Source organism: Sabethes cyaneus, chromosome 3 (assembly GCF_943734655.1).
Source record: "Sabethes cyaneus chromosome 3, idSabCyanKW18_F2, whole genome shotgun sequence".
In the NCBI taxonomy this organism is placed as follows: Eukaryota; Metazoa; Arthropoda; class Insecta; order Diptera; family Culicidae; genus Sabethes; species Sabethes cyaneus.
The window spans coordinates 86216150-86242009 of NC_071355.1; the positions used below are offsets into that span (position 1 = coordinate 86216150).

At 39.8% G+C, this 25860-nt stretch overlaps 1 protein-coding gene across 1 annotated transcript; it reads left to right on the plus strand.

Moving 5' to 3' along the window:
- The first annotated feature begins 674 nt into the window (after window positions 1–674).
- Window positions 675–22645, plus strand: LOC128742203 (GATA-binding factor A-like). Its single transcript, XM_053838476.1, has 5 exons — window positions 675–897; window positions 12663–12767; window positions 13146–13324; window positions 13500–13764; window positions 21960–22645. Exons 1-5 carry the CDS (start codon window positions 675–677, stop codon window positions 22643–22645), a joined length of 1458 nt encoding a protein of 485 aa, XP_053694451.1.
- The last annotated feature ends 3215 nt before the right edge of the window (window positions 22646–25860 follow it).

A 25860-nucleotide genomic window follows, 5' to 3' on the forward strand; every position in this document is an offset into this window, starting at 1 on the left:
CGTTTGCACAGACAATAACACATGTGTGCTACTGTAGTACTGTGATAACAGTGCGGCACGATCTGCGTGTTGGCGGAAAATGACTGATTGTAAATCGCTTTTAATACCCGATAGTGGTGCTGTATCATAGTAAACCGGGGTGGTGGAAGGTAGGTACGAGCAACGATAGTGATTCGAAACTCAAGTGTTATTATTGCTTGCTACTTGATACATAATAACAACGTCGTTTGTTTTTTAATCAATCACTGAAGTCAATTATATTGAAATTTTGTAATCACACAATTACCAGCCACACTGCTAGGTCAACCAACTCATTTCATGTCGCGAAAATTGTTGAACTACTTTGACCTAACTTTATATGTGACTCATTCTGACATGCTCTGAAGATATGATTTTCACTTTTTGAAGTTTTAAACTGTTTTACTTCGCCATCACCTAACCCATCACTGATTCATCACTTATCGTTTAACCCACTTCTCTGCTGAATGTACTTTATAATAATCATAAATTCCATCGTCTGGTTTTTGCTTTCAGTAATTTATTTCACTCTTCAAAGAAGCGTTCGACATTCCATTCCGTGGGCCTGAGAATTTCTCGGCACGCGTGGCAGCGGCTCCGACAGCAGCAAATTACTGCAGCAGCAGCATCGGTAGCGGCGGCGGCGGCGGCAGATCATGTTTCATTCGACTGCAGCGGCCGCGTATTCCGACATGACGGCAGCTGCGGTTGCGACTGGAAACTCGGGTTCCTACCATCAGACGGCTTCGGCAGCAGCAGCGGCCGCAGCAGCCGCCAATGCACCGGTCTATGTTCCTTCCAACCGAGCGCTTACCCACTCGCAGTACGGCCATGCGGCTAATTTCCCCGCGCAAAACGGTTGGCCGGCGGATAGTTTCGGTAAGTGGACGCACCAAATTTCCTGCGGCTTAGAGTTGTATATTTTCAGCAGTTTCTAAAAGATATTAATCGATAAAAGATGCTTTTTTAGGAGTTTCCTCGTTTAAATTTTAAATATAACACTAAACTTGCAAAAAAAGTATGAATTTTTTGAACCAATAAATTGGTAACTCTGTCTGGTATTTATGTATTGTAGAAAATTTCATACAAATAATAACCGCGAGTATACTTGAGGTAATCCATACCAAAGGTCTAGTTCTACACGGTGTAGAACTACACCATTTGGCAAGCATGCAATTTTGGAAAACTTCAACGATGTTAATACACTAGAAACTCATTTACGCCCATTCATTTTACGTGATTTATTTTTACGTTCAAAATTCGCCCTTTTTTACGTCCAATATTTGAATTACCGTCCTCTTTTTTACGACCGATTTTTACGTCTCTTCAATAGTGGACGTAAAACGAGACTTTATTGAACACGATTCATTGACTGCTAGCATCAAACTATAAAAAGACATTTTTTTTGCAAAAAATGGCATTATTTACGATCGAAATCTAATATCATTCTCTGAATAGTTATTTTGCGATCTTTAAAGTATTTCGAACGAAGATTTACCGAATACCGTGAACATGGAAGCAATTCTAATGGTAAATCATTGAATTTTACAACGTTCTCATCGACTTTTGGATGGTGCATACTTTTGTAGAAACTACGGGCTTTCTTTGCGATAGAGTAATTGATCCAATATTTGTGGTAGCACCTTTGCTATAGTTGCGCTAATATTCACTATTAGTGTATTTTTTTTATCGCCGAAGCATTTTAAATAAAACAATTACGTCTTTTATATAATAACTAGCTGACCCGACAAACTTCGTATTGCCACAAATTAACCTGTGTTGTACATAAATCATGAATCTCGGATGATCTTTGTCACTTCTCGAGTTTTGCAAGCTCCCCAGTGGGCGGCGCTTCCGACGGCGGGTCACCGGCAACACTCGCGACCGTCTCGTCCTGAATGATCTAGTGTTACTATAGATAGTTTTTGTGGTCTTGTTATTGATTAATGTTTTATGGAAGAGTCTCGAATTTCTCGAGTTGGATTAGTTTTTGAGTTTCGCAAAAATTTCTGTTTTATTTGTATGAGAGTCCATATCCCCCTACCACAGGGGTGAGAGGTCTCTAACTATCATAAAATAAATTCAAGACTCAAAAATCTCCTACATGCTAAATTTGGTTCCATTTGCTTGATTAGCACTCAAATTATAAGGAAATTTGTATTTCATTTGTATGGGAGCCCACCCTCTTAAAAGGGAAAGGGGTCGTAATACACCACAGAAAAAAAATTCTGCCATCTAAAACTCTCACATGCCAAATTTGGTTCCATTTGCTTGATTAGTTCTAAAGTTATGAGCAAATTTGTATTTCGTTTGAATGGGAGCCCCCCCCCCCTCCTAAAAAGGTAAGAAGTCCTAATTCATCATGAGAAAAATGGTTGCTTCCAAAAACACCCACATGCCAAATATGGTTCCATTTGCTTGATTAGTTCTCGAATTATGAGGAAATTTGTATTTCATTTGTGTAGAAGCCCCCCCTCTTGAAGTGTGGAAGGATCCTAATTCACCGTAGAAAATATTTTTGCCTCCAAAAACCTCCACATGCCGAATTTGGTTCTATTTGCTTGATTAGTTCTCGAGTTATGGGGAAATTTGCATTTCATTTGTATTGGAGCCCCCCCTCCTAATGTGGGAAGAGGTCCTAATTCATCACAGAAAAAATTCTTGCCTCCAAAAACACCTACACGCCAAATTTGGTTCCATTTGCTGGATTAGTTCTCGAGTTATGAGGAAATTTGTATTTCGTTTGTATAGGACCCCCCCTCCTAAAGTGGGGAGGGGTCTCAATTCATCATTGAAAAAAAAATTGTCTCCAAAAACACACACATGCCAAATTTGGTTCAATTCGCTTGATTAGTTCTCGAGTTATGAGGAAATTTGTATTTCATTTGTACAGGAGCCCCTCCTCTTAAAGTGGGGAGGGGTCCTAATTCACCATAGAAAATTTTCTTGCTCTCGAAAACCTTCACATGCCAAATTTGGTTGCATTTGCTTGATTAGTTCTCGAGTTATGAGGAAATTGGTATTTCATTTGTACAGGAGCCCCCCCTCTTAAAGTGAGGAGGGGTCCTAATTCAACATAGAAAATTTTCTTGCCCTCGAAAACTTTCACATGCCAAATTTGGTTCCAATTGCTTGATTAGTTCTCGAGTTATGAGGAAATTTGTATGGAAACCCCCCCTCTTAAAAGGGAGAGGAGTTATAATTCCCCTTATAAAGAGAGGAGGGGTCTCAAATTACCCTAGAATAAATTCTTGTCACCGAAAACACCCACATGCCAAATTTGGTTCTATTTGCTTGATTAGTTCTCGAGTTATGCAGAAATTTGTGTTTCATTTGTATGGGAGCTCCCCCTCTTAGTGGGGGGAGGGGTCTCTAACCATCACTAAAACCTTTCCTGGCCCCAAAAACCTCTACATGCAAATTTTCACGCCGATTGGTTCAGTAGTTTTTGATTCTATAAGGAACACAGGACAGACAGACAGACAGACAGACAGACAGACAGACAGAAATCCTTCTTTATAGGTATAGATAGTTGTTGGGAGTATAGGTAGATAGATTAGACAATTTGAAATTAAAGCATTTCCTAAAATACCGACTTTATAAAATCTAATACTATTTTAGGCGCAGCTGGAAGACACTCATTTCTATAACGGGTGACAACTAAAATTTGGGAATTTTTTCTCAAGTTGTCAAAAAGTGACAAAGATACTTGAAGAAGATCTGAGTTATCGAAATTAAAGATACATTGTTCATTGTTGAAAAAAAATTAGTGTACATTTGAGAACGGTCCGTAATCGGCTGTTCGGCGTAGCTTCCGTTTGATGTCGGAACAGGAGCGTTGTACGGTCGTCATGTCAACTTTGCGAATGCATCTCTAGATTCTACCAATCAACTGTTTGCAATTCGTGGCTCTCCAGTTTTTTTTGTACACGAAGGAACTCAAAAACCCAAAGAAATCTTCGATTGGGCGCACTGAGACAAATTGGTCGGGTCGTGGTTTTTGAGTACAAATATGATCGAGTGGGTATTCAGGAACAATTGTGTTTTTTTTGTGTAATGTGATGATGCTCTATTCGGCCAAACCACGTATTGTCTACCTGCATGTTATTTTTGTAGAAACGGGATCAAAAATTTCTTCAAACATTCGTAGGGTACACATCTTAATTGATAGCCAAACCTTGGCTTGTTGTTGAAGACACGAGAAAGAGAACGCTGTCCTTCTATGTCCATAATTTAGGCTGGTCTTCTACTATCTTGTTTGTGAATAGTTGTTGGCCAGCTTACGATACGGTAAACAGTCGAAGCCGCGATATATTCGCTTTTTAAATGTTATACAGTATACTTTTTGGCGAGATTTTTGTGGTAGTTCGTAAAAGTGTGCAACGCGGTCCCGAAATGCTTCTTGTTTCGACGCCATTTTAAGCAAAATAGGGCAAGCATAAACAAAACAAAAATTCAGAGGGGTTGTGTACAAGACACGACCGCATATATAGGTGACGCAGGACTACGTAAGTCTCTTTGTAGTGATAGTGGCATGTATTCATGCTTGTAATCATTCGATTCTTCATGTATACATGCTACATGCGTTGTATGTAACATTTATCAAAGTAGTAACATTGCATACGTTCAATTCTCAAAAGATAGTGCATTTGAAAACAATTTAATAAAATCAAGAACACAAACTATTGCTTTCCTGCTACCTTACTGAAATTAAAGATTGTTTTTATTATCCATGCACAGAGGAGTATTTGGACCAAAAAGCTGGCCAAAATGAGGAAAATTAAAACTCGTTCAATATCCTCCAAGTAAACCTCGCTGTCTTTCCAGATACCTATCACACAATATAACGTTTATTTTGAAACCATTTGTTTTGTTTTGTTAGAGCTGTCAAACTTCGAGTAAAAATGGGCCATAAATTTTCGCTCATATAGGTAAGAATGTTGTCTTTCACATTTCTAAGGCTATATATATCCTATCGACCAGCTGTAAAAAGGCTTTTTAAACTCAAAGATTTTACAATTATTTGTTGATACAGACTTTAGATTTCAATGAATATAATGATGACAAGCGAGCAGTATTTATTATAGCAAAATAGCATAAATATGTTGCTACTTTAAAGTGATATTTGTTTATGTTCTCACCATTTCTCATCACAATATTTGATGCCATTTCATAGCTTAGAATCCCAGGAAGAGAGTTGTGAGTGAAATTTTTGCAACTTTTTGCAATTTTATGAAATAAAAACTTTTTACTAAATGATAAAATATTCAATTTCGCAGCATTTTTCTTATAATCAATTATACTATCATGAAATTTCAAGCATATGAAAGATAAATTTTATGACATTGTACTTGTGAGACACCAGAGGAATGCGCTATAAACTAATTGAACAAGAAATTTCAGGTATTTTAAGAAAAATTCGCCAAATTCCTCTACTTTTTATCAAATTTGCGTATGCTTTTAGTCTCTTCATTACGCAATTCATTCGATAAGCGTCGATAAGATCGCATCTCTCTCTCTCTCTCTCTCTCTCTCTCTCACACACACACACAGACACACACACACACACACAGACACACACACACACACACACAGACACACACACACACACAGACACACACACACACACACAGACACACACACACACACACAGACACACACACACACACACACACACACACACACACACACACACACACAGACACACACACACACACACACACACACACACACACACACACACACACACACACACACACACACAGACACACACACACACACACAGACACACACACAGACACACACACACACACACACACACACACACACACACACACACACACACACACACACACACACACACACACACACACACACACACACACACACACACACACTTTTTCTCTCTTTTCTCTCACTCTTTCTCTCACTCCCACTCTTTCTCTCTTCTCTCCGATTCGTTCTCTCTTCTGTCTCACTCTAACTCTCTCACTTTCACCACTCTCTCCCTTTACTCACACAATTTTTATAAAAGTTTCCATTCTTCAACTACAGTAAAAGCAACAGCAGAAAAGTTGTGCTGCACTACTAGGTATATACGAACATAATTCCATTAAAAATTACTTCAAAGAACTAATAATACTATTTTGCACTCATTACCGCTCATTTACTCTAATAAAAATGATTAACAATACTTTTGGCCAACTTTTCGGCTTAAATACTCCTATGTGCCATGGTTTCCCACGTTGAAGGATTTTACCAATTCAGTCCTATTTTATCTACAGCACATCTTTCCACTAGACTTCTAATGAAACGGCAAGCATGCCTATTCATACAAAGTCGTATTATAACCGAACACTACAGCTGTAGCACATTTTTCCAACACAGATATCAAGTTCACCGAGGTTTAATCGTCTCGCAGTAAAGAATTTGCGATCTGTTGGGACAAGGAACTTGTGTCATTTTTTGTGGCACACTTCCCTAACACAGACATCAAATTGGACTAGGTTTAATCGCGTTCGTAAGAAATCTGTTGGCACGAGGGGGCTTTGTTAATCTCTCTGGCGTACTTCCCAAGCAAGGACATCAAAATGGTCTAGGTTGAACCGCGGTGTTACGAAATCTTGTTGAAATGAGGAAACTGTCACTTGTTTTGGCTTACTTCCCAACACAGATATCAAATTGGTATAGATTTAGATCATCGTAAAGAATCTTCCAACCAATCACGAAGCGAGAATTCTGGTAAAACATAGGTTCATTATTTTCAATTTTTCAATAGTTAAACATCAAGAATCCATACTTTGAGTCAATTCTTAGAAAATTTTCCGATCGATTGGTGTAAGAATATTGAAAATCGATCGGAAAACCGCTGAGCTATTAGCGCTCAAAACCTTTCATTTTTCGTGACGCTCGCATTTTTCGATTTTTTGGAATGACACCCTTTCTCAAAACTTGCCGTAAGACGTAGTCCTACGTCAAAATATTGGCAAAAAGAGGGGAGAGAGAGAGCTAACACATACATACTCTCATTTTCTTTGAGCTCATTTGATGTTGAGTATAGGTGTCTCGAAAAAATTCCAAAATTTTAGCTGTCACCCGTTAGTTGCGCTACTCCGTTTTCCAGCTTGCAACATATACAAAATAACACTATTGAAGGAACATTGGCGCGTAACTTTTGGTGCAACCTAATTGAACCGGAAAACTCATTTTTTTCTTAATAAAGTTCCTGTTGCAACAAATGCAATTGTTTGGTTTAATGGCATATACCTTGTATTTAATAAATCAATATTCCATTAAAATTAATTCCCAAGGGACATTTTTCTTATGTAGCAGCTTATCAAGCGCTTGTTCCATTGGTTTTCGTTATACAATAGCTGAACAAGCTACCTCTAAACAAAAATGTTTGTTGGGTTGGAGCACATATCACAAAGAACAAGAGAAAACGTTACATTGTGGTTAGTAACGCCATTAATGGAGCGTCTAACCTATAACGTTTTTGATTTGTTTGCAACGTCTAATCATTCTAATTGCCTAATCCTTTGGTGAAAAGCCACGGCACAAAACTTCATGCGTGTTTTAAAATATACAGGGTGACTAGTAATAATTGTCAGTAAAGTAAATGGTCACAACCATAAGACGCTTGGATAAATTTTAATTTTGAGTGAATTTCGTGTAAAGTATATACTAGAGACGGTCGGGTCTCGGGTCGGACGGTCGGACCCGAAATCCGAAAAAAACCCGAACCCGCCGGGTTCGGGTCGGGTTCGGGTTTGACATTTTTACCAGGTGTCGGGTTCGGGTCGGGTTCGGGTTTGGCCAAAAAAAAATATTCGGGTTCGGGTCGGGTTCGGGCTTAGCGAAAAAAATAAGTCCGGGTTTCGGGTTTGGGTAATGAGAAACCGAACCATCTCCACTTTAATGATATTTAGCATGACTCAGATATCAGCTACACTGGACTGGTTGCATTTTAGACGGTTTAGTGTTTTCAGTTTTAGATCGAGTTTAGACCAAAAGTTATATATTCCAGAATTCGCCAGAATTCGTTAGTTGAATCATGTCATAACTGCGCCCAAACTAGTGATAGGGTGGACTGACAGAAGACTAAAATTGTCGGCTATCATAGATTATTGGTTTCTACTCCGATTTCCAAAAAGTTTCGTGCCTCGGAATAGTTGTAAGTTTAGTTGTCTGAACTGTTCAGGTACACTGAACATACCATGAAGCAGAGCTGCCACAAATACAGATATTTGTGCATGCATAAATTTGGGACCCATCAATTATTTCAGTATTGTGATTTCTGGCTCTAATGTTCCTGAATTTTAAAGTACTTTATAAACTATTTATGTTTTTTAAAAATTAGATCGAGAAAATAAAATACTCCGGAGAAAACGGTAGTCCCAAATTTATGCATGCACAAATATCTGTATTTATGGCAGCTCTGCCGGGAAGGGGGATCGCGGGATTTCCGGTCTTCTCGCGAATATTTGTAGAGTGAAGTCGATATGTTTAGTGTTAAAATCAATCCCTTTTATGTTTGCTACCTTTAAACTAAGGTGCTATAGCTATACTACTAACTATAGTGCTTTAGACTATGAACTAGCTTTCGGCTATTAGATACCGGTGTAACATAATGAAACAAGATCCAAGTATTTCAAAATAATATTTCATGTAAATTTTTCTTTTCGCTTTTTACAGGTTTCATAGAAAACTTAAGAGATATTCCCGCGAAAAGTAAAAGAAACGATTCTAGTGTATACTTTAATTTTTTAGAATTTTCAATTCAGTTCCAAAAGAAATAGAAGGGTGATAAAAACCTATAATTTCAAATGAATATTAGAGCTCGAACGTTATATAGAATACGAAAAGAAAACTTCCGAGATTTAAATCGAGGTGTGAGTTTTATAAAAATTAATATAAATTTCAAGTTCAGGGCGGGATCAAATTTAACATAATATAAAAATTCGGGTTCGAATCGGGTTTTGGTTTAGCCGAAAAAAAAAAATTCGGGTTCAAGTCGGGTTCGGGCTTAGCGAGAAAAATAAATCCGGGTTCGGGTCGGGTTCGGGTTTGACTGAAAATAAAATTTCGGGTTCGGGTCGGGCTCGGGTTTGACAGAAAATAAAAATTCGGGTTCGGGTCGGGTCCGGGTTTGACAGCAAAAAAATTTTCGGGCTCGGGTCGGGTTCGGGCATGGAAAATATGAAACCCGACCATCTCTAGTATATACATAACATTTGTCTTAAATTAATCCTGTTCAGATCTTTCTCCCTTTGCTTTAATTACCAGTTGCAATCGTTGTTGAAAAGCGTTTCAGCTGGTATACACGAAATCCTGAGGCATTTCCTCCCAATTCTTCTCCAAACGTTGCTTGAAAGTATCCTCAGTAAATCCTTTGGTACTCCCTAGTTTGCCTAGCATGTAACCCTATGCATAGCAATCGAGAGGATTCAAATCAAGCGAAGAGGCAGGCCACTCTTTCGTAGAGATAAAATCCAGAAAATTGTCATCACTCCAAGCCTGTGTGGCTTTCACTTGGTGAGGCGGTGCAGAATCTTGTTGGAAGCAGTATGACACATTATCGTAGTGTTTTTTGACGATGGGAGGCAAATGGTTCTTCAAAACATTATTGATGTAATATTTAGTGTTGATTTTAACACCAGCTTTGGTGTACAGCAATGGAAACTTCAAATATTTGGTGAAACACGCCCATACCATCACCCTGGAAACATTCTGGAACCATTGAACAGCCAATTTATCCCGAGGAACGCCAGAAAGGTGTGCTGCATATATCTGACCATTTTGTTGGTTGTGGTGATCCTTTAGCAGGAACAATGTTTCGTCCGAAAACAGAATTTCACAATCACCGTGTCGCTTGAGTAGCTGTCGACATCTTTCGACTCTTGTGATCTTCTGCTTTTCAGTGAAATCGTACACGCGTTGTTTTTTGTATAGAATCAATCGAAGACCTTATTTTAAAGTATTCTTGAATTCGCTCTCTTACTCGTTTCATGGCTTCCGGTGTCTGTACAATGCGTTTATGGTCAGGTTTGGGGAGTATTTTTCAAGAACCGGTTGCCTTGTATCATTTGATGGTACGAAAGATAGATTTTTCGTTTATTCCAAATGGCTTCAGCTTCTTCAAAATATCACACGGTCGAACATTTTTTAAAAACAGACATAAGTTTCCTTTTTGCGTCCGTCATTACCATTCTTAAACGAATGAAAAGTCAAAACAAACTTGCAATCTATGTTGACATTTGAATTTCAAACTTTCAAACTTCACTTTTCGGCTCCAATCAATTTATTTTTAGACCGTAAGGTTTCGGACATAGGGGAATGTCCTCGGTTGTGAAACCGATTTTGTTTTTTGGTCATAGATTTTGATCAGATTATTCAATTTCAAATCTTTTTAAAGCATTTGAAAAATTGAAGACTTACGTACCTTTTTTGCTGAAGACAGCATATATTTTTCGCTTGAAACAAAAAAGTTATAGCGAAATTGAGAAACGTTCAGCGCCTCTATAGTTCAAAGGTACAAGTACCAGCGAGCCCCATGCCCTGGCGGGTGTTGTGTGTTCGAATCCGGTTATAAACTCAGATAGCTTGGTTCGGCCCATGCACCTTCCAGCATTGGACAAAAGGTAGGAATCACAACGACAACTTGTTAAGTGTAGCTACCAATATTCCCTCCCCCCTCACCTTTCCACTCGTTCCCATCCATTTTCAAAAAAACTTTTCATTACTTTCCCCTACCGTCCCTTCATCAATTGTAGAACCACCGTTTCAAAAAAAAAGTTATCGGTTGTGAAACACTTCGGAAATTCCATAAAAAAAATAAAGATAACGAAAAAATAAAGAAAATAAAATATTGCATTTAATTATTAACGGAAAACACCTTACATGCAAAATAACTTATCAGTTTCTCAATTTAGTCATCCAAATCTGAATTTCAATCAATGCACGTAACAACAGGAAGTTCGAGATCTCAAATATTCGGATTTGGCTCTCATGTGCCTGAAAATGGTGTTGAAAATGTTTGTGATCATTAAAGTATTGAATAATCGTTTTTCTGAATTTTTCATAATCGGAGAACTTCACTGTTTCACAACCGGGGCGGACCACTATGGGCCAGAAATTAAAATTTCTGGACAAAAATATTTGCGGTTAAACAGCATGTCTCAGCTCAATGTGGTCTTCGGCAACTTTTTGAATAAAAAATTGATGCATATTTTGAAGGGGCCGTCCTAAATTGAAGCGTTACTTAAACAACAATTTAAGTAATAACTTTTTGAGTAAACTTTTTTTTACCTTTTTGGTTTCAAAATATTAAAGATAAACCAATTTCAAGCAATTTTGTTAAGATATGAAACTTCTACCTTTTACCCATTTTCAGCAATAGACCTTTGTTTATAAACGACCCCTCAAAACACATTTCTTCTTGTAATATGTTTATTTTAATAGACAGCTCAATGTGATGTTCTAGAAAATATTTTGCACATAAAAGAGGAATATTTTTGCTGAAGACTGTTTTGGTTTATATGTATTAACTAATAAGATATAACTGATTTTAGGTTAAAATTGAGCTACATTGAGCTGAGACACGCCGTTTAACGGCAAATATATTTGTCCCGAAATTTCAAATTCTGGCCTATAGTGCGGACGTCAGTTTGTAAAAATTAGTGTAATATTTTTTGAGTAAATTAAATCGATTAAAAATTGTTTGTGTGATGAAATAGAGGTCCAAAAATAAGGGTATATGCATTTTACTGCCTTTTTCTATTGAATTTGATACACACAAAATCAATCTCACAACATTTTTAAACATTTTTCGGGTATTTTTTTCGAATACATTTCCTACAAAACAAATATTTTTATTGTTGTTTTTGTTTACTGAAAAGCTAGAATACCATGAGACGAGACGTCGGTAGTAACTTGGTAGTGCTAGTTTAATAAACACGTCAAAAATGATGGGTGTTTCACAACCAGAGCCGTTTCACAACAGGGGACAATCCCCTAATAATTTTTAGATTTTTTCGGATGTTTTCAGGAGTAGCAACCTAAGTTCAAATTTAACATTGAATATCTGATTGACTGGGATTTGTATCAAATGACGGGAGTTCCATTTGTTGTAACATTTTTCCTAATATTTATTTTTAAATGAAATTATCTCATTCACTGTCACTGTCATAGATAGTTCTACCAATTTTATATGCCAATAGATTTTGATGATTGGCATATTTCAGTTTTAGATGTTAAAAGATTTGAAGGAAGTTAACAACAATTATTAACTTTTTGTAAATCTAATCGAAATTTTTGTGTAATTCTTGCAAGAGAAACCCGTACCACTTTGAGCAATTCTAGTGCAGGTATTTATGAGTAAACTTTATAATGCGATATATGGAGCAAGAAAGGGATTTAACTTTTCCAGCAGTAACAGAAAATGTAAATCCCTTCCATGATCCATAAGCAGTATAAGCTGCTTTCAAGTTTCTTCTATTACTACATACATTGTCGAAATCCTCACAACATGCAAAGCACTTACGTTCTACTCCATTTTGTTCTGCTTCTTCCCTTGTATGTCGGACCACGGCACCACCTTACGCGAATCCGTCTTACGAAACACGCTCACCGTCGAACGCCAACAGGCACTACCCACACTCAGCTCCCGCCGCAGTTCTACGCGCAGAACATGATGATGGGCTCCTGGCGCGCCTACGACCCGACCGGATTCCAGCGAACGTCACCATATGGTAATTTGAAGAAGGTAATAACCGGCGAATAAATTAACTAAAGCATTTTCTCTTTCCCCTTCTTTTTTCGTAACTCCCAAATGCAACGGCGGTTCTAAATAATCCACCCGCGAATACACACCCTAAACACACTCTCTTCTGCCTGCCGATTCGTTCGTTTGAAAACTAAATGAAAATGTTGCACGCGCGTCCTTCGTCCAATTAAATTGCTCCAATAAATTCGATTAATTAATGGCCCAACTTCGGACTGTGGCGTGAAAATAAATTGATTCCGATTGCCATTGCGGAACCCTTCGCCGCCGGTTGTTGGATGTGGGTGGACGTGCCCTCACACATACACGCGCTCACACACATCGACGATGACGCAAACTCGTACAGATAGTGCAATGGAATTCCCGTTCGGCGAGGGACGAGAGTGTGTCAATTGTGGGGCCATCTCAACACCACTCTGGCGTCGCGACGGCACCGGTCACTATCTCTGCAATGCATGCGGGCTCTATCATAAGATGAACGGTATGAATCGTCCCTTGATAAAGCCAAGCAAGAGATTGGTGAGTGTGAGTATTCCAGTTTTGTAATAACATTCTTCCCCTCTCCCACTGTTTTCCTGTTCGTTTAGTCAAGACACAAACCTCTCTGTATTTCTTTCTCTTTCTTAACAAATCGCAGTTCAGTAATGCAAACTGTTATAATTCAGTTTATTTTTTCTCTTTTTCTTTGCTTCCTGTATAGACTGCCACTCGCCGTTTGGGTCTTTGCTGCACGAACTGCGGCACACGAACCACTACGCTGTGGAGAAGAAACAACGATGGCGAACCGGTGTGCAACGCGTGTGGGTTGTACTTCAAGCTGCACGGCGTCAATCGACCGTTGGCGATGCGCAAAGATGGCATTCAGACGCGTAAACGAAAACCGAAGAAAAGTGGTTCCGGGGCGGGAGGAGCGACCGATGTGATGGCCCTCGTTGGGGCTGGCAAAAAGGAGGAAATGAGTGACGGTGAGTTTCCGATATATTTATATGAAGATTGTGTCCTACATCTTGTTTAAAACATAGTGCCAACTTGCTGAAGTTGTCACAGCATTCTTCTATATTGATCATTGATTTTTATTCAAAAATGAGTACTAAACATTGCCATTTATATATAAAACGGATAAATAAAGGTTGATCACGCTTTTCCTACACCTCCCCTAATTCTGCCAACGGTTTTCCACTAGTTTAGCAGCCAAATTCCATTTTCGATTGAACTCCTTCCTGTCGATTATATTTCCATACTACATGATATTTGATGGAACTTGGGAACCACAGTGCACAGTGGTCCAAAAGGGCGAAAAGTGGAACTTTTTTTCTAGTGTTTTTTGCCTTCATTTTATTATTTATGGTCTTCAGCACTTTTGTTCATATGAATATCTCCCTTAATTTAAAACTGTCAAAAGTTTGTCATTGCTTACCATAATGCAAAATAAAAAAATAACTTTTTTGTGTGAGGAAATACAGACATAGTTTTTTCGGCAAAGTTGTAAATATTGTAAAGACAAGCAACTTTGCTGAAGAAATAAAATTTCTATTTTTATCGAGTGTTGAACTATAGGGCATATTCTTTAAAACTTCTAAACTGGCTTTTCATACTTAGCTTTTCTTAGTTGCATTTTACAAGAATACAATGTTCTAGGCAATTATCGAAGCTCTCAAAATACACGTTTTTGCACCTTTACTTGCTGTGTTATTGCTTATTCAAGCTTTAAATTTCCATAGCTTCACGAGCCCGTGGGGTAAAATGTGGCAAGCGGATTTATGAAATCAGTACTTCATCTTAAAGCTTAAGTCGAGTACTAAAACCTTATTGAGGGACTCAATACACGTTTTTGCAGAAGATTGCAAATCTCTAGGACCTTTCCCTACAAAGTTATCGCTTTTGACTCATGAAGTTAAGGAAAAATAAAGCTTAAATGAGCGATAACATTGTAACGTAAGGTGCTAAAGATTTGCAATCTTCTGCAAAAACATGTGTTTTGAGTCTTTCAACAATCGCGTAGAACCATATACTCCTGTAAAATGCAACCAATATACGCTAAATATGAAAAACTTATTTTTAAAGAATTTCCAAAGAAAATGCTCTACAGCTCTGCATTCGATAGCAATAGAAATGCCATTTCTTTAGCAAAGTTGTTTACCTCTATATTTTACATAACTTTGCCGAAGAAACCTTGTGTCTATCTATGAACACAAAAAAAAATGCACGTGTTTCGAGCCTTTCGCGAACGCGAAACACATAATGCGTATGCTTGCCGTATTCTCATTTGAGTAGTTGAGTAGTTGGCGAAACCCATACAAGTTTAGAGTACTCGACTTAAGCTTTAAGATGAAGCGCTGATTTCATAAATCTGCTTGCCACATCTTACCCCATGGGCTCGTGAAGCCATGGAAATTTAAAGCTTGAATATGCAATAACTCAGCAAGTAAAGGTCCAAAAGGCTTGCGGTTTTCTGAAAAAACGTGTATTTTGAGAGCTGCGATAATTACCTAGAAGATTGTATTCTTGTAAAATGTAACTAACAAAAGCTAAGTATGAAAAACCAACTTTTAAAGAAGTTTTAAAGAATATGCTCTATAGCTCAGCTCTTGATAAAGATAGAAATTTTATTTCTTCAGAAAAGTTGCTTGTCTTTATAATATTTACAACTTTGCCGAAAAAACTATGTCTATATTTCCTAACAAAAAAAAAGTTATTTTTTCTATTTTCATTATAGTAAGCAATGCCGAACTTTTGACAGTTTTAGATTAAAGGGGATATTCATATGAACAAAAGTGCTGAAGACCATAAATGATAAAATGAAAGCAAAAGACACTAGGAAAAAAGTTCCACTTTTCGCCCTTTTGGACTACTGTGCAGTGACGCCATGGTTGTCGTATTATGAATTTATTTATTTATTTATTTATTTATTTATACTAGTCTTCGAAATTTCGTACAGACAGTTCTTAGTAATTACTTATTCTAAGTTTGAAAGTAGTCCGAGTAACATTAAAATCATAATCGTCAGAAACAGTATTAAATACACGACAACATACGTCAAATGGATTGTTTTGAGCGAATTGAGTACGGTGCATTGGAAGCCTAAAGAAATCAGCTCGTCGAGTATGCCTTGATGGAACGTTAAATCGGACTCGACTTAGGAGCTCCGGGCTGTCGATATTACCTCCAAGAAGATCAAAGATGAATAGTCGTTGCAGCAAAGTTCTCCTATTCGCCAACGTTGGCAGACGTATCAAAGCGCATCGATGTTCGTAAGGAGGCAGTCGAATTGGGTCATCCCAGGGCAGCAACCGCAGAGCGTACCGAACGAAGTGACGCTGGATTCGTTCGATCCGGTTGATATGGACAGCGTGGTAGGGCGCCCATACAAGCGCTCCATACTCAAGGATACTGCGTACAATCGCACAGTAGAGAGCCTTCAAGCAATAAGGGTCGGTAAACTGCTGCGTATTCCTTTTTATGAAGCCCAGAATAGCGTACGCTTTAGCAGTAGTAGCTGTAATGTGCTGAGTGAAACATAATTTGTTATCTAGAAGAATGCCCAAATCTTTAACGGAATCGACTCGGGTGATACTAGCTGAATCCATTTTGTAGTCAAACAAGGTGAGATGCCTATTTCTGCAGAATGAGATGACATTACATTTCTGCACGTTCACGTCCATTCCGTTGAGTTTGCACCAACTTAACAGCGAATCGATGTCGGATTGTATGGCAGAGCAGTCAACACTGGAAGCGACTACCCGATAGAACTTCAGATCGTCCGCAAACATATACTTGGACGATTTTATCGTGGAGCACAAGTCGTTTGAATTTAGAATAGCGAAAGCACGGACAAGCAGATGTAATGCTCATTGTCCTATTCTTCGTACGCTGTAATAGTCATTTCAAACGTCTCCGTATTCGTCAAAGTGGCGCTTTTCAGCGAAAGGAAGGAAAGACCACTTGTAACATACTAGCTCGATCGAGGGATATTCCTGTTGTAAGTTAACATTTGGGAATGTCGGTCATAGATGGTGCTAGTGCTCAGGTAAAATGTGCGTGGCTATATTTTTGTGAGATTTTCTTCAAATAGCTATGTCTGTGCTTACAGTGTGCCAAGTAGGGCCAGAAAAGTCAATCAGCCTCACTGCACTTGCGAAAACGTAACGACCTCTTCTGAATGAACATTCAATGAATTTCCTGCTCCGTATCAGTAAATTCTCGCACAGTTTCCTTCAGCGTTTTTTACCAAAGTTTGCTTCTCGTTCTAGTCTTGTATCAATTTTACCTTGAAACTACTCAAACTTCTCTTCTTTGCTGATTAGACAAGGAATGGGCCTGGTGTTCAGCACAATGCTATTTCAAACAATCGTCTATATTCTAGTCAGGTGTCTCAGAAGCCTCAAGTTGTCTTCAACTTGATTCAGTCATTTCGCACGTTATGCCTTCTCTTCTTGGTGCTGCTGGGGTGATTAAAAAGAACGGTTCTAGTCGCATTCGTCCGGCATCCTTATAACGTATTTGGTGCATCATAATCTACCGACCTTCACCACATATACGATAAAGGACACTCCAAGAAGTGACTGTCACTTTTGTGTGCCATCGTTACTTGCCGCTTTCAGGTTGTTTTCGTTCAAAGACCGCTTGAAGCACCTTCCGCTTAAATACGGCAATGACACGTATGTTAGTACGTGTGTCTTCCATGGGTAGCGTCACAGTTTCCAGTCCATAAAAACTACAGGTCTAATTAGGGGTTTGTAAATAATTAGCTTCGTAGCGTATTGCGAAGGGCGTGATAGCCTCGATTTACTACTTTAATGCGTCGCTGAAATTGCTTACTCGTGTCGTTGTCCGCGGTCACCAGCGATCCCAAATACACGAGCTCCATCTGCCACTCTAGTCCGTCGCTGTCTACAATTACAATTCGTGGCAAGCGCACATTCGTCTCCTTCGAGCCTGTACCTTTCATTACTTTCATACTATTTATGTTAAAAAAAAACATGTTTTGCAACATGGCCACGCCACAACGCTGGTGTGTTGCTTCGAGTTTTCAGTATAAAACCGTACAAATGTAAAAACCTATCAGTATAAAACCCTACAAATATAAATTACTCCGCAACATGCATAACAGAGGGTGTTAATGTGCAAGCAAAATGTGTAGGACGTTGCTTTTTATTGGATTTTTTCTACCTGTCATGCTCTTGGCTCCGTCATGGCTTTTACTTGTCGCCAGGACAGGTTTTCGTTTACAGCCCGGATGTCGTTGGCTAGGCTGCGTCGCCATGAGCCTCTGGATCTGCCTCTTCTACGCTGTCCTTGCGGATTCCAACCGAGTGCTTCTCTGCAAATCTTGTTCGTTCCTTTCCTCAAGGTGTGTCCGATCCACTTCCACCTACGTTCACGAATTTCTGTAGCTATCGGCCGTTGATGACACCGACGATGGAGTTCCTCATTGGATATCCAGTTATCAGGCCACCAGGCACGAATGATGTATCGCAGGCAGGGCCTTTAATTATCACCGAATTTCAAACAAAACAGAAAATCTTTTTTCTTAGCATACATTGTTTTTTATACCTCTGAGTTTCGTATGTACAACTGCACAGTGATTTTCATCATAGTATACAAGTTCAATATATCGTGAAAATAGAACAGCAGAAAGTGATTTTCAAACCCAGAAGGTGATATTCACTTCAGGAAAAAAACAATTTTAAATGCAGTAAATGAAAAGAAAAATCTTATGTCCAACAGCTGAACGCAATAAATGCTAAATAACAACATACCGTTCTGATTCAAACTTAGAACAGTCTCAAACTTCGAACACTTCAGAATAAAATGCTCGTTAGTATCGCTAATTTGATAAAATGTTACGCTTATTGTACACCACCGTGTTCGTTAGAATGTCCTCTATCCAGTGAGGTATGACATTGAACTGTAGGGCTCCTTGTAAGAAATCAGCAGGCGCTGGAAAAAAGTGAGAACTCAGATTTTAATTTCGTTCGCATACTCTTAGCGTTTCGTGTAAAAGTAGCTGTTTTTTCGTTTGCATTATTTTACCAAGTTTAGAACATTTACCTTCATACTTCGCGATTAATAGGTAAGTGCAAGATATATATGTACTAAAGCATAGTTAAAACACAATATTTCATGCATTATTTCAAAGATATGAGATAAATAAAAAGTGTTCGAAGTTTGAATCACGTTTTGAGGTGTGATTCAAACTTCGAACACCCACGAATAATATCCGGTTTTTCCGGATGTCCCTTCGGGAAAATGAATTATCTGCATTGTAAAGTTGTACAAAGTTAACTTGCTTTAGATGTGGTACATAGAGTTTGAAAATATAAGCAATTGACTACAGAAATACGAATTGAAACTAATTATTGTGTGAAAATTTTGAATTAAACTGTTAGGTGAATTTAAAAAGACAGTGTTTAGAAAAAGGATGAAATTTCACTTATTTAAGTTGAATGACACTAAAAACATTAATACTTTTCAAAGAAATACAAGTGTTCGATGTCTGAGACTGAAATATTCAAGCTTTGAATGTCGACCATGAAAGTGTTCGAAGTTTGAATCAAAACCGAACAGCAGTTTTTTGGTGTTTTTCAATGTAAACTATCATTTTATCCTCATTTTTAATATTTTAACACGAAAATAATTAAATTGTCATGCTATTAAACCATTTATGGGAGTAAAATAAAGATGTTTTCGAACATTTCTCTTTGAAGAAAGTTTCAGCATAGCTTAAGTGTTCGAAGTTTGAATCAGAACGGTACATTTTTTTATTGATTTTCACTGCTCAAACGTGAATATCAGTTTGTTACAATATCACAGGGCACTGATATTCTATATTCTCGTGCATGAAGTTCATGCTTGCTGTATATAGTTATTATGTACGTTTGATCAAAGCAAGCAGATTTTCAATGCAAGGTAGACTGATAATCCAGAAGTTTGAACGTTATGCTGATGAATATTAACAGCACTGATCGCAGGCACCGGTTAATGAATACCTGCAGTTTTTGCGTTGTCTCCGCTGAGACGCACTACGTTTCGCGGGCATACAGCAGTACGGATTTAACGTTTGAATTAAAGATTCGGGTTTTCGTACGTAGAGTGATCTGGTTTGAACGCCAAATGTTTCACAGACCTGCAAAGGCACCCCTGACCTTCCTGATCCATGTGGCTATATCAGTCTTGGTACCACCATCGGACGTTGTTTGGCTGCCAAGATATTGAAAGGCGTCTACCTGCTGAACTTATTGTCCCACTACTGTGAAGTTGGTGGAATTGTCAGTGTTCACTACCATAGACTTAGTTTTCGCTATATTGACTGTGAGACCTGCTGCCTGGGAGCTTTCGTAGAGGTCATCTAACATGCTCTGCATATCGTTTCGGCGTAGTGCGAACAGGACAATGTCGTCGGCTAGGTCAAGTCATTTAGCTGCTCCATCGCTACAGGATTTCAAGGCATTCCTCCATTTGATCTAGTGTCAATTCCTCCAACTAATATCTTATCCATAACGATGAGAAACAAAAACGGTGATAAAATGCAGCCCTGTCTCACGCCAGCAGTGTCCCTTATAGGGTCGGACAAGACGCCGTTGTGCAAAACCTTGCACGAGAACAACTCGTACTGAGCCTCGATGGGATGGACTAGCTTATCTGGAATTCCTTTACGCCTAAGTGCGCCCCAGATGTTTTCGTGGTTGAGTCGGTCGAATACCTTTTCGAGGTCAACGAACACCAGCAGACGAGAGTCCTGAAATTTGTTGATCTGCTCCAATATAATGCGGAGCGTTGTGATGTGGTCTACACATGATCGGCCAGCACGGAATCCATCTTGCTGCCGCCGGAAAGTAGCGTCGATCTTCGAATCGAATCTGGTTGAGGATTACCTTACAGAGCACTTTGAGAGTAATACAGAGAAACATGAAGCCACGCCAGTTACCGCATTCAGTTAGGCCCATCCAGTCCACCAGAAGAGTTGCTGTTTTCCATGCTGCATAGTGTTTTCCATACTCCATAGTGTTGTCAATTGATTTGCAGCAGCCATGGCAAAAACAGTCAAGTAATTACGTTTGTTGCTTTGTTCGTGCTGCCAGCTCTATTCCGGAGTGAAGAAGTTGAAGATTATGAGATACTTTGTGTCTGCCGGATATAGCCGATCTGGCATTAACAAAATCCTCTTTCTTTTGAAGAAAGGCAAAAGTGTCGAACGGAAGCCTGCTTCTGGTCGCCTGATGGTGCTGCGCGCTCCTAAAATGCAGCAGAAATTAAAAAGAATCGAGAGTAAAGTGGCCTCATGGTTTCATACCTTGGGCCGTGGAGGTTGGAGCAGCCGGCCAAATTGTAAAAAGTACTTGGACAAGATAGACATTTTTACGGGGAAGCGTCAGCCTAGGCCAGCCGTATCTGAGCAGCAGGCAGAAGGAAAACATCTTTCCAATGTCCTGATCCTTCTATGGTTGACGATCAGCGAGAAGCGAATGTCCAAGCCGCAGTTTTTTCCTTCGTGGCTTGCGGTGAACAAGGAAATAGTAATTAGTACAGAGCATCACGCTAAGGATGATGTAATCTGGCAGGACTTAGCCTCAGCTCATTATACCAAGAGATCACAGGATAAAATGAATCTGCTGAAGATTAACGTTCTACCGAAGATCGCCAACCCTCCCAAGCTTCGACTAATAGCACCATGTTACGTAGCGAAATTTCACCATCCAACAGCTATCCAATTACCATCTTGGCATAGTTTTTATATTCCGCTTACGGAACTTGATCATCTGACAGACTTCACGACTTCGAGTCTCTTCTAGACGCGGCGAAAGTTAAGAGTTGCGTAAGTTGAGATGATGGCTTATCATCGAGGGATGATCCAACGAGTGCCAGGGGTAGACTGTATTTCAGCCGAGATGATGTATTAGCTTTTCAGCTTTTCAGCCGTCAATTTATTGCACACAACAGATTTGCTACGATTAGCGATGCATGGGTCGAATCTCCAGCATGTGGCAGGGTAGACACATGAAAAATCGCTAAAATCAGTGCTTTTTTATGCTTTCGCTAGTTTAGTTTTGTGTTACGCATATAATTTAGAAATCAATTTACTTGGGTATTTTCAAATTGCACAGTCAAACTATTTATTTTGCTTCATTGATCCTAATGCAAATTCCTCTTCTATTTCCAGGCTCCCATCTACACACAGATCGCAATGGAAACTCCAAAAATCTGTCGGTGAGTCCTAAGACGCCGAACTTAACGTCACCGCCGCTACGATCTCTACACATATCGCCTCATCACCACCAATCGTACAACCTGTCCTCGTCACTGACGTCGTCCCATCACTCATCGTCGCTGAACCTAGGAGGCAAATACGATCTCTCATCGCTGTCCTGTGCAGGGTCCTTGGGCGGTGGTAATCTCACCGGTTCCGTTTCCTCATCCCAGCAACAGCAACAGGCGCACAACACATCCCCATTTTACTCGTCCTCCGCATCGAATCCTGTGCATCATTCTCCTGCATCAAACAACTACATCCACAATTCCGGAACCAGCCTAGGAGCGTCTCCGTTCGGTCAAATTAAGTCCGAATCCAGTCCGCTTGCCGCTTCAACTCCAACTTCAGTCGGCTCTAACGGATATGGAGATTATATGAACAACTGTCTGCAGAGCGGTTACTTTGGGGGCACTTTTGGTTCTCTGCACAGTCACCATAGTCCTCACTCGGCAGCTGTGAGCGGAGCCGTCAATGGAGCTCTAACCCATGGTCATCATCATCATCACCACCATCATCACAGCACAGCTGCCGATCTCGCTGGATATCATCATCAGCACAACGTTATACAAGCAGCCAAACTGATGGCCTCGTCCTAGGTGTCATGTGTGTGTGATCGCACAGACACGTTTATAAATAGAAGCAAATAAAGTGTACTTATCCCCGTTAGTTCCTCGCTTGGTAATGCTTAAAAGTTTTATCGTTAGCCTATACATACGAAGGAATTCAATTTGACAATTTAAAAGCTTAAGCACAGATAAAATTTATCTGCAGTAAATTGTTTTTAATAACGATAAAATGTATAACGATTATGTAGAAATAGACCTCGAAAAAAGAGATAGCCTAAAAATTGAATTTTCGCGATTCAACTGTTTTGTTATTGAAATGATGTGCATTTCAATTTCGTACTATTAGCAAATTAAGAATCAATCTTATCACAGTATTTTTAAGCATAGAAAAGGAAATCTCATCGTGCTGTAAATATTATCTGATTCAATGAGGCACTCGTAAAATTCCATTTACTAAATTAATGAGAGTTAAATATTTATACTAAGAATTGATTCACACTATCATAGCCACCACTCCGTACGAGTTTCAAGGCAGTCTAGCATGTCCTATTTAATTTTAGCTGCGAACATTGGTAGATGTAGTACGAGCTTGTAAGATACAGAATATTTTATTAGAAGAAATAAATTGAATTTCGGTACTTTCATCGACATTTTTCTCTCATTCACTTGTACATCTGTTATTGTAACGACAATTCTCTTAATGCAAAAAACAAAACACTTTTTTCTTTCATTTGACAGTGTCTACTTGCTATGTCACTTCCTTTTATGTTGTTGCCCAGCCACGTGTAAATCTGTCTTCTTCTTGGTAATTCCTATAATTCGACACAAAGCCTTCTTTACGCCTTTGAATCTCTGCCTTGTCAATGGCCCTCCTATTCCTCCTTTCAGAAATCCAGCAACTCGTACCGTGCAACTGCTATCGTGCCAATTAGAGAAACGCTCCTTAATCACGGCAAACGGATCACCCACGGAAAAGTTACCGAAAAAGAAAGAAGAAATCTCTCTGGATTATTGGCAACGACCTTTAGCATGAAAACACGGACACGAATCGGAACATGGAATATACTGACCCTTGCCCAGCAGGACAAGCTGGCTCAACTTGCATGGGAAGCCAGCCGCTTGAAGCTTGAAATCTTGGGGCTTTTCGAGGTCCGCTGGCTGGGTACTGGCGAACACAGGACATTAACCGAGCAAGTCTTGCTCTACTCTGACATACGAGATGAAAATGCTACTCGAGAAAGAGGAGTTGGATTCCTTCTGAGCCCAGGGGCACATGCGGCCCTGATGAAGTGGGAACCGATAAATGAACGAATAATCGTTGCCAGATTCAGAACACGGGTTGGGAACTTTACGGCAATCCAGTGCTATGCGCCAACGGATGCTGCCGACTTGCAGGAGAAAGAGTTTTTACAGCCAGCTGAACAGCGTGGTTAAGAAAATCCCGAAGGGGGACATCCAAATTCACATGGGCGACTTCAACGCGAAGATTGGCTCAAACAACGCGGACCTTGAACGCGTCATGGAACGCCATGGCCTAGGAGAGATGAGCGAAAACGGGGAGCTGTTTACAGAATTCTGTGGTAATAACGACATGGTCATTGGTGGATCGCTCTTCCCCCATAGACCAGTACATAAAGTCACGTGGGTTTCCCGCGACGGCCGAACAGAAAACCAAATCGACCACATATGCATCAGCCGGAAATGGAGAAGAAGCCTTCTTGATGTACGCAACAAACGCAGCGCTGATATTGCATTCGACCATCATCTTGTTATCGCTGAGATACGTCTGCGCGTCGCACGTGTTCAACGACGGGAGGAAAAAATTGGATGCCGCTACGACCTCCGCCGATTGGAGAATCCTGAGGTGAAAAGGGTCTTTGTCGAACCTGGTGGAACCGTCGAAGAGCAATGGGCCGGCATCAAGAACGCCTTCATCACGAACAGTGATGAAACCCTCGGCAAAGCGCGCAGCGGGCGGAGGTAGTGGATTTCGGATGAAACTTGGAGGAAGATCCACGAGCGGAGAGAGGCGAAAGCCGGCATTTAGCTAGCGCGGACCAGATCGGCTAAGACAGCTGCCCGTCAACGATACGCCGAACTAGAGAGGAGAGCACAGTTAAACGTGCTTGTAGGCGGGACAAGAGAGCCTGGACTAACTCCTTAGCCGAACAAGGAGAAACCGCCGCCGCCAATGGTGATATCCGTTTGTTGTACGATATTTCTCGCCGCCTTAGTGGTGCCAGGTGCATACAAAGATGCCGCTAAAGGACAGAGCTGGTCAGCTATTGACTGACCGTACAGAACAGCTTAAGCGATGGACTGAACATTTTGAACAACTCTTCCGAGTTTCAAATGCCAGAGACCAACAAAACCAGCCGCGTATGACGCCTACAGTTCGTCGAATCAATCGCGTGAACTCAGAGGCGCCATCGCCGGATGAAATTGTAGCAGCCATCAAGAGTATGAAATCCAATAGAGCGCCAGGGATAGATCGCGTTTCAGCTGAAATGCTCAAAGCTGACCCATCTTTGCACTATGGGCCATTAATTGAAATTTCGGGACAAAAATATTTGCGGTTAAACAGCATGTCTCAGCTGAATGTGGTCTTCGGCAACTTTTTGAATAAAAAATTGATGCATATTTTGAAGGGGTCGTCCAAAATTTAAGCGTTACTTAAACAACAATTTAAGTATTAACTTTTTGAGTAAACTTTTTTTTACCTTTTTTGTTTCAAAATATTAAAGATAAACTAATTTCAAGTAATTTTTGTGAAGATACGAAACTTCTACCTTTTACCCATTTTCAGCAATAGACCTTTGTTTATAAACGACCCCTCTAAACACATTTCTTTTTGTAACATGTTTATTTCAACAGACAGCTCAATGTGATGTTCTAGAAAATATTTTGCACATAAAAGAGGAATATTTTTGCTGAAGACTATTTTGCTTTATATACTTACTTACTTACTTAATCAGCTCCAGGCCGTGGTTTCCTCTGCTGTACGAAGAAGTCGTCTCCATTCTACTCGGTCCATGGCCGCAATTCGCCAGCCACGTAGTCTACGTAGGGTCCGCAGGCCGCCTTCCACTTGATCGATCCATCTTGCTCGCTGCGCGCCCCGCCGTCTCGTTCCAGTCGGATCGTTATTGAGAACTTTTTTAACCGGGCAGTCGTCCGACATCCTCACGACATGTCCAGCCCATCGCAGGCGACCGATTTTTGCGATGGCAGCGATGGGTGGTTCC

Bases quoted from the DNA above. Each gene is read 5' to 3' on its own strand.
- LOC128742203 (XM_053838476.1), top strand. From the start codon at position 675: ATGTTTCATTCGACTGCAGCGGCCGCGTATTCCGACATGACGGCAGCT. The intron at 13,325-13,499 runs GTGAGTATTCCA...CTTCCTGTATAG, and splicing joins CAAGCAAGAGATTGGTGAGT to ACTGCCACTCGCCGTTTGGG. The intron at 13,765-21,959 runs GTGAGTTTCCGA...TTCTATTTCCAG, and splicing joins AAAGGAGGAAATGAGTGACG to GCTCCCATCTACACACAGAT.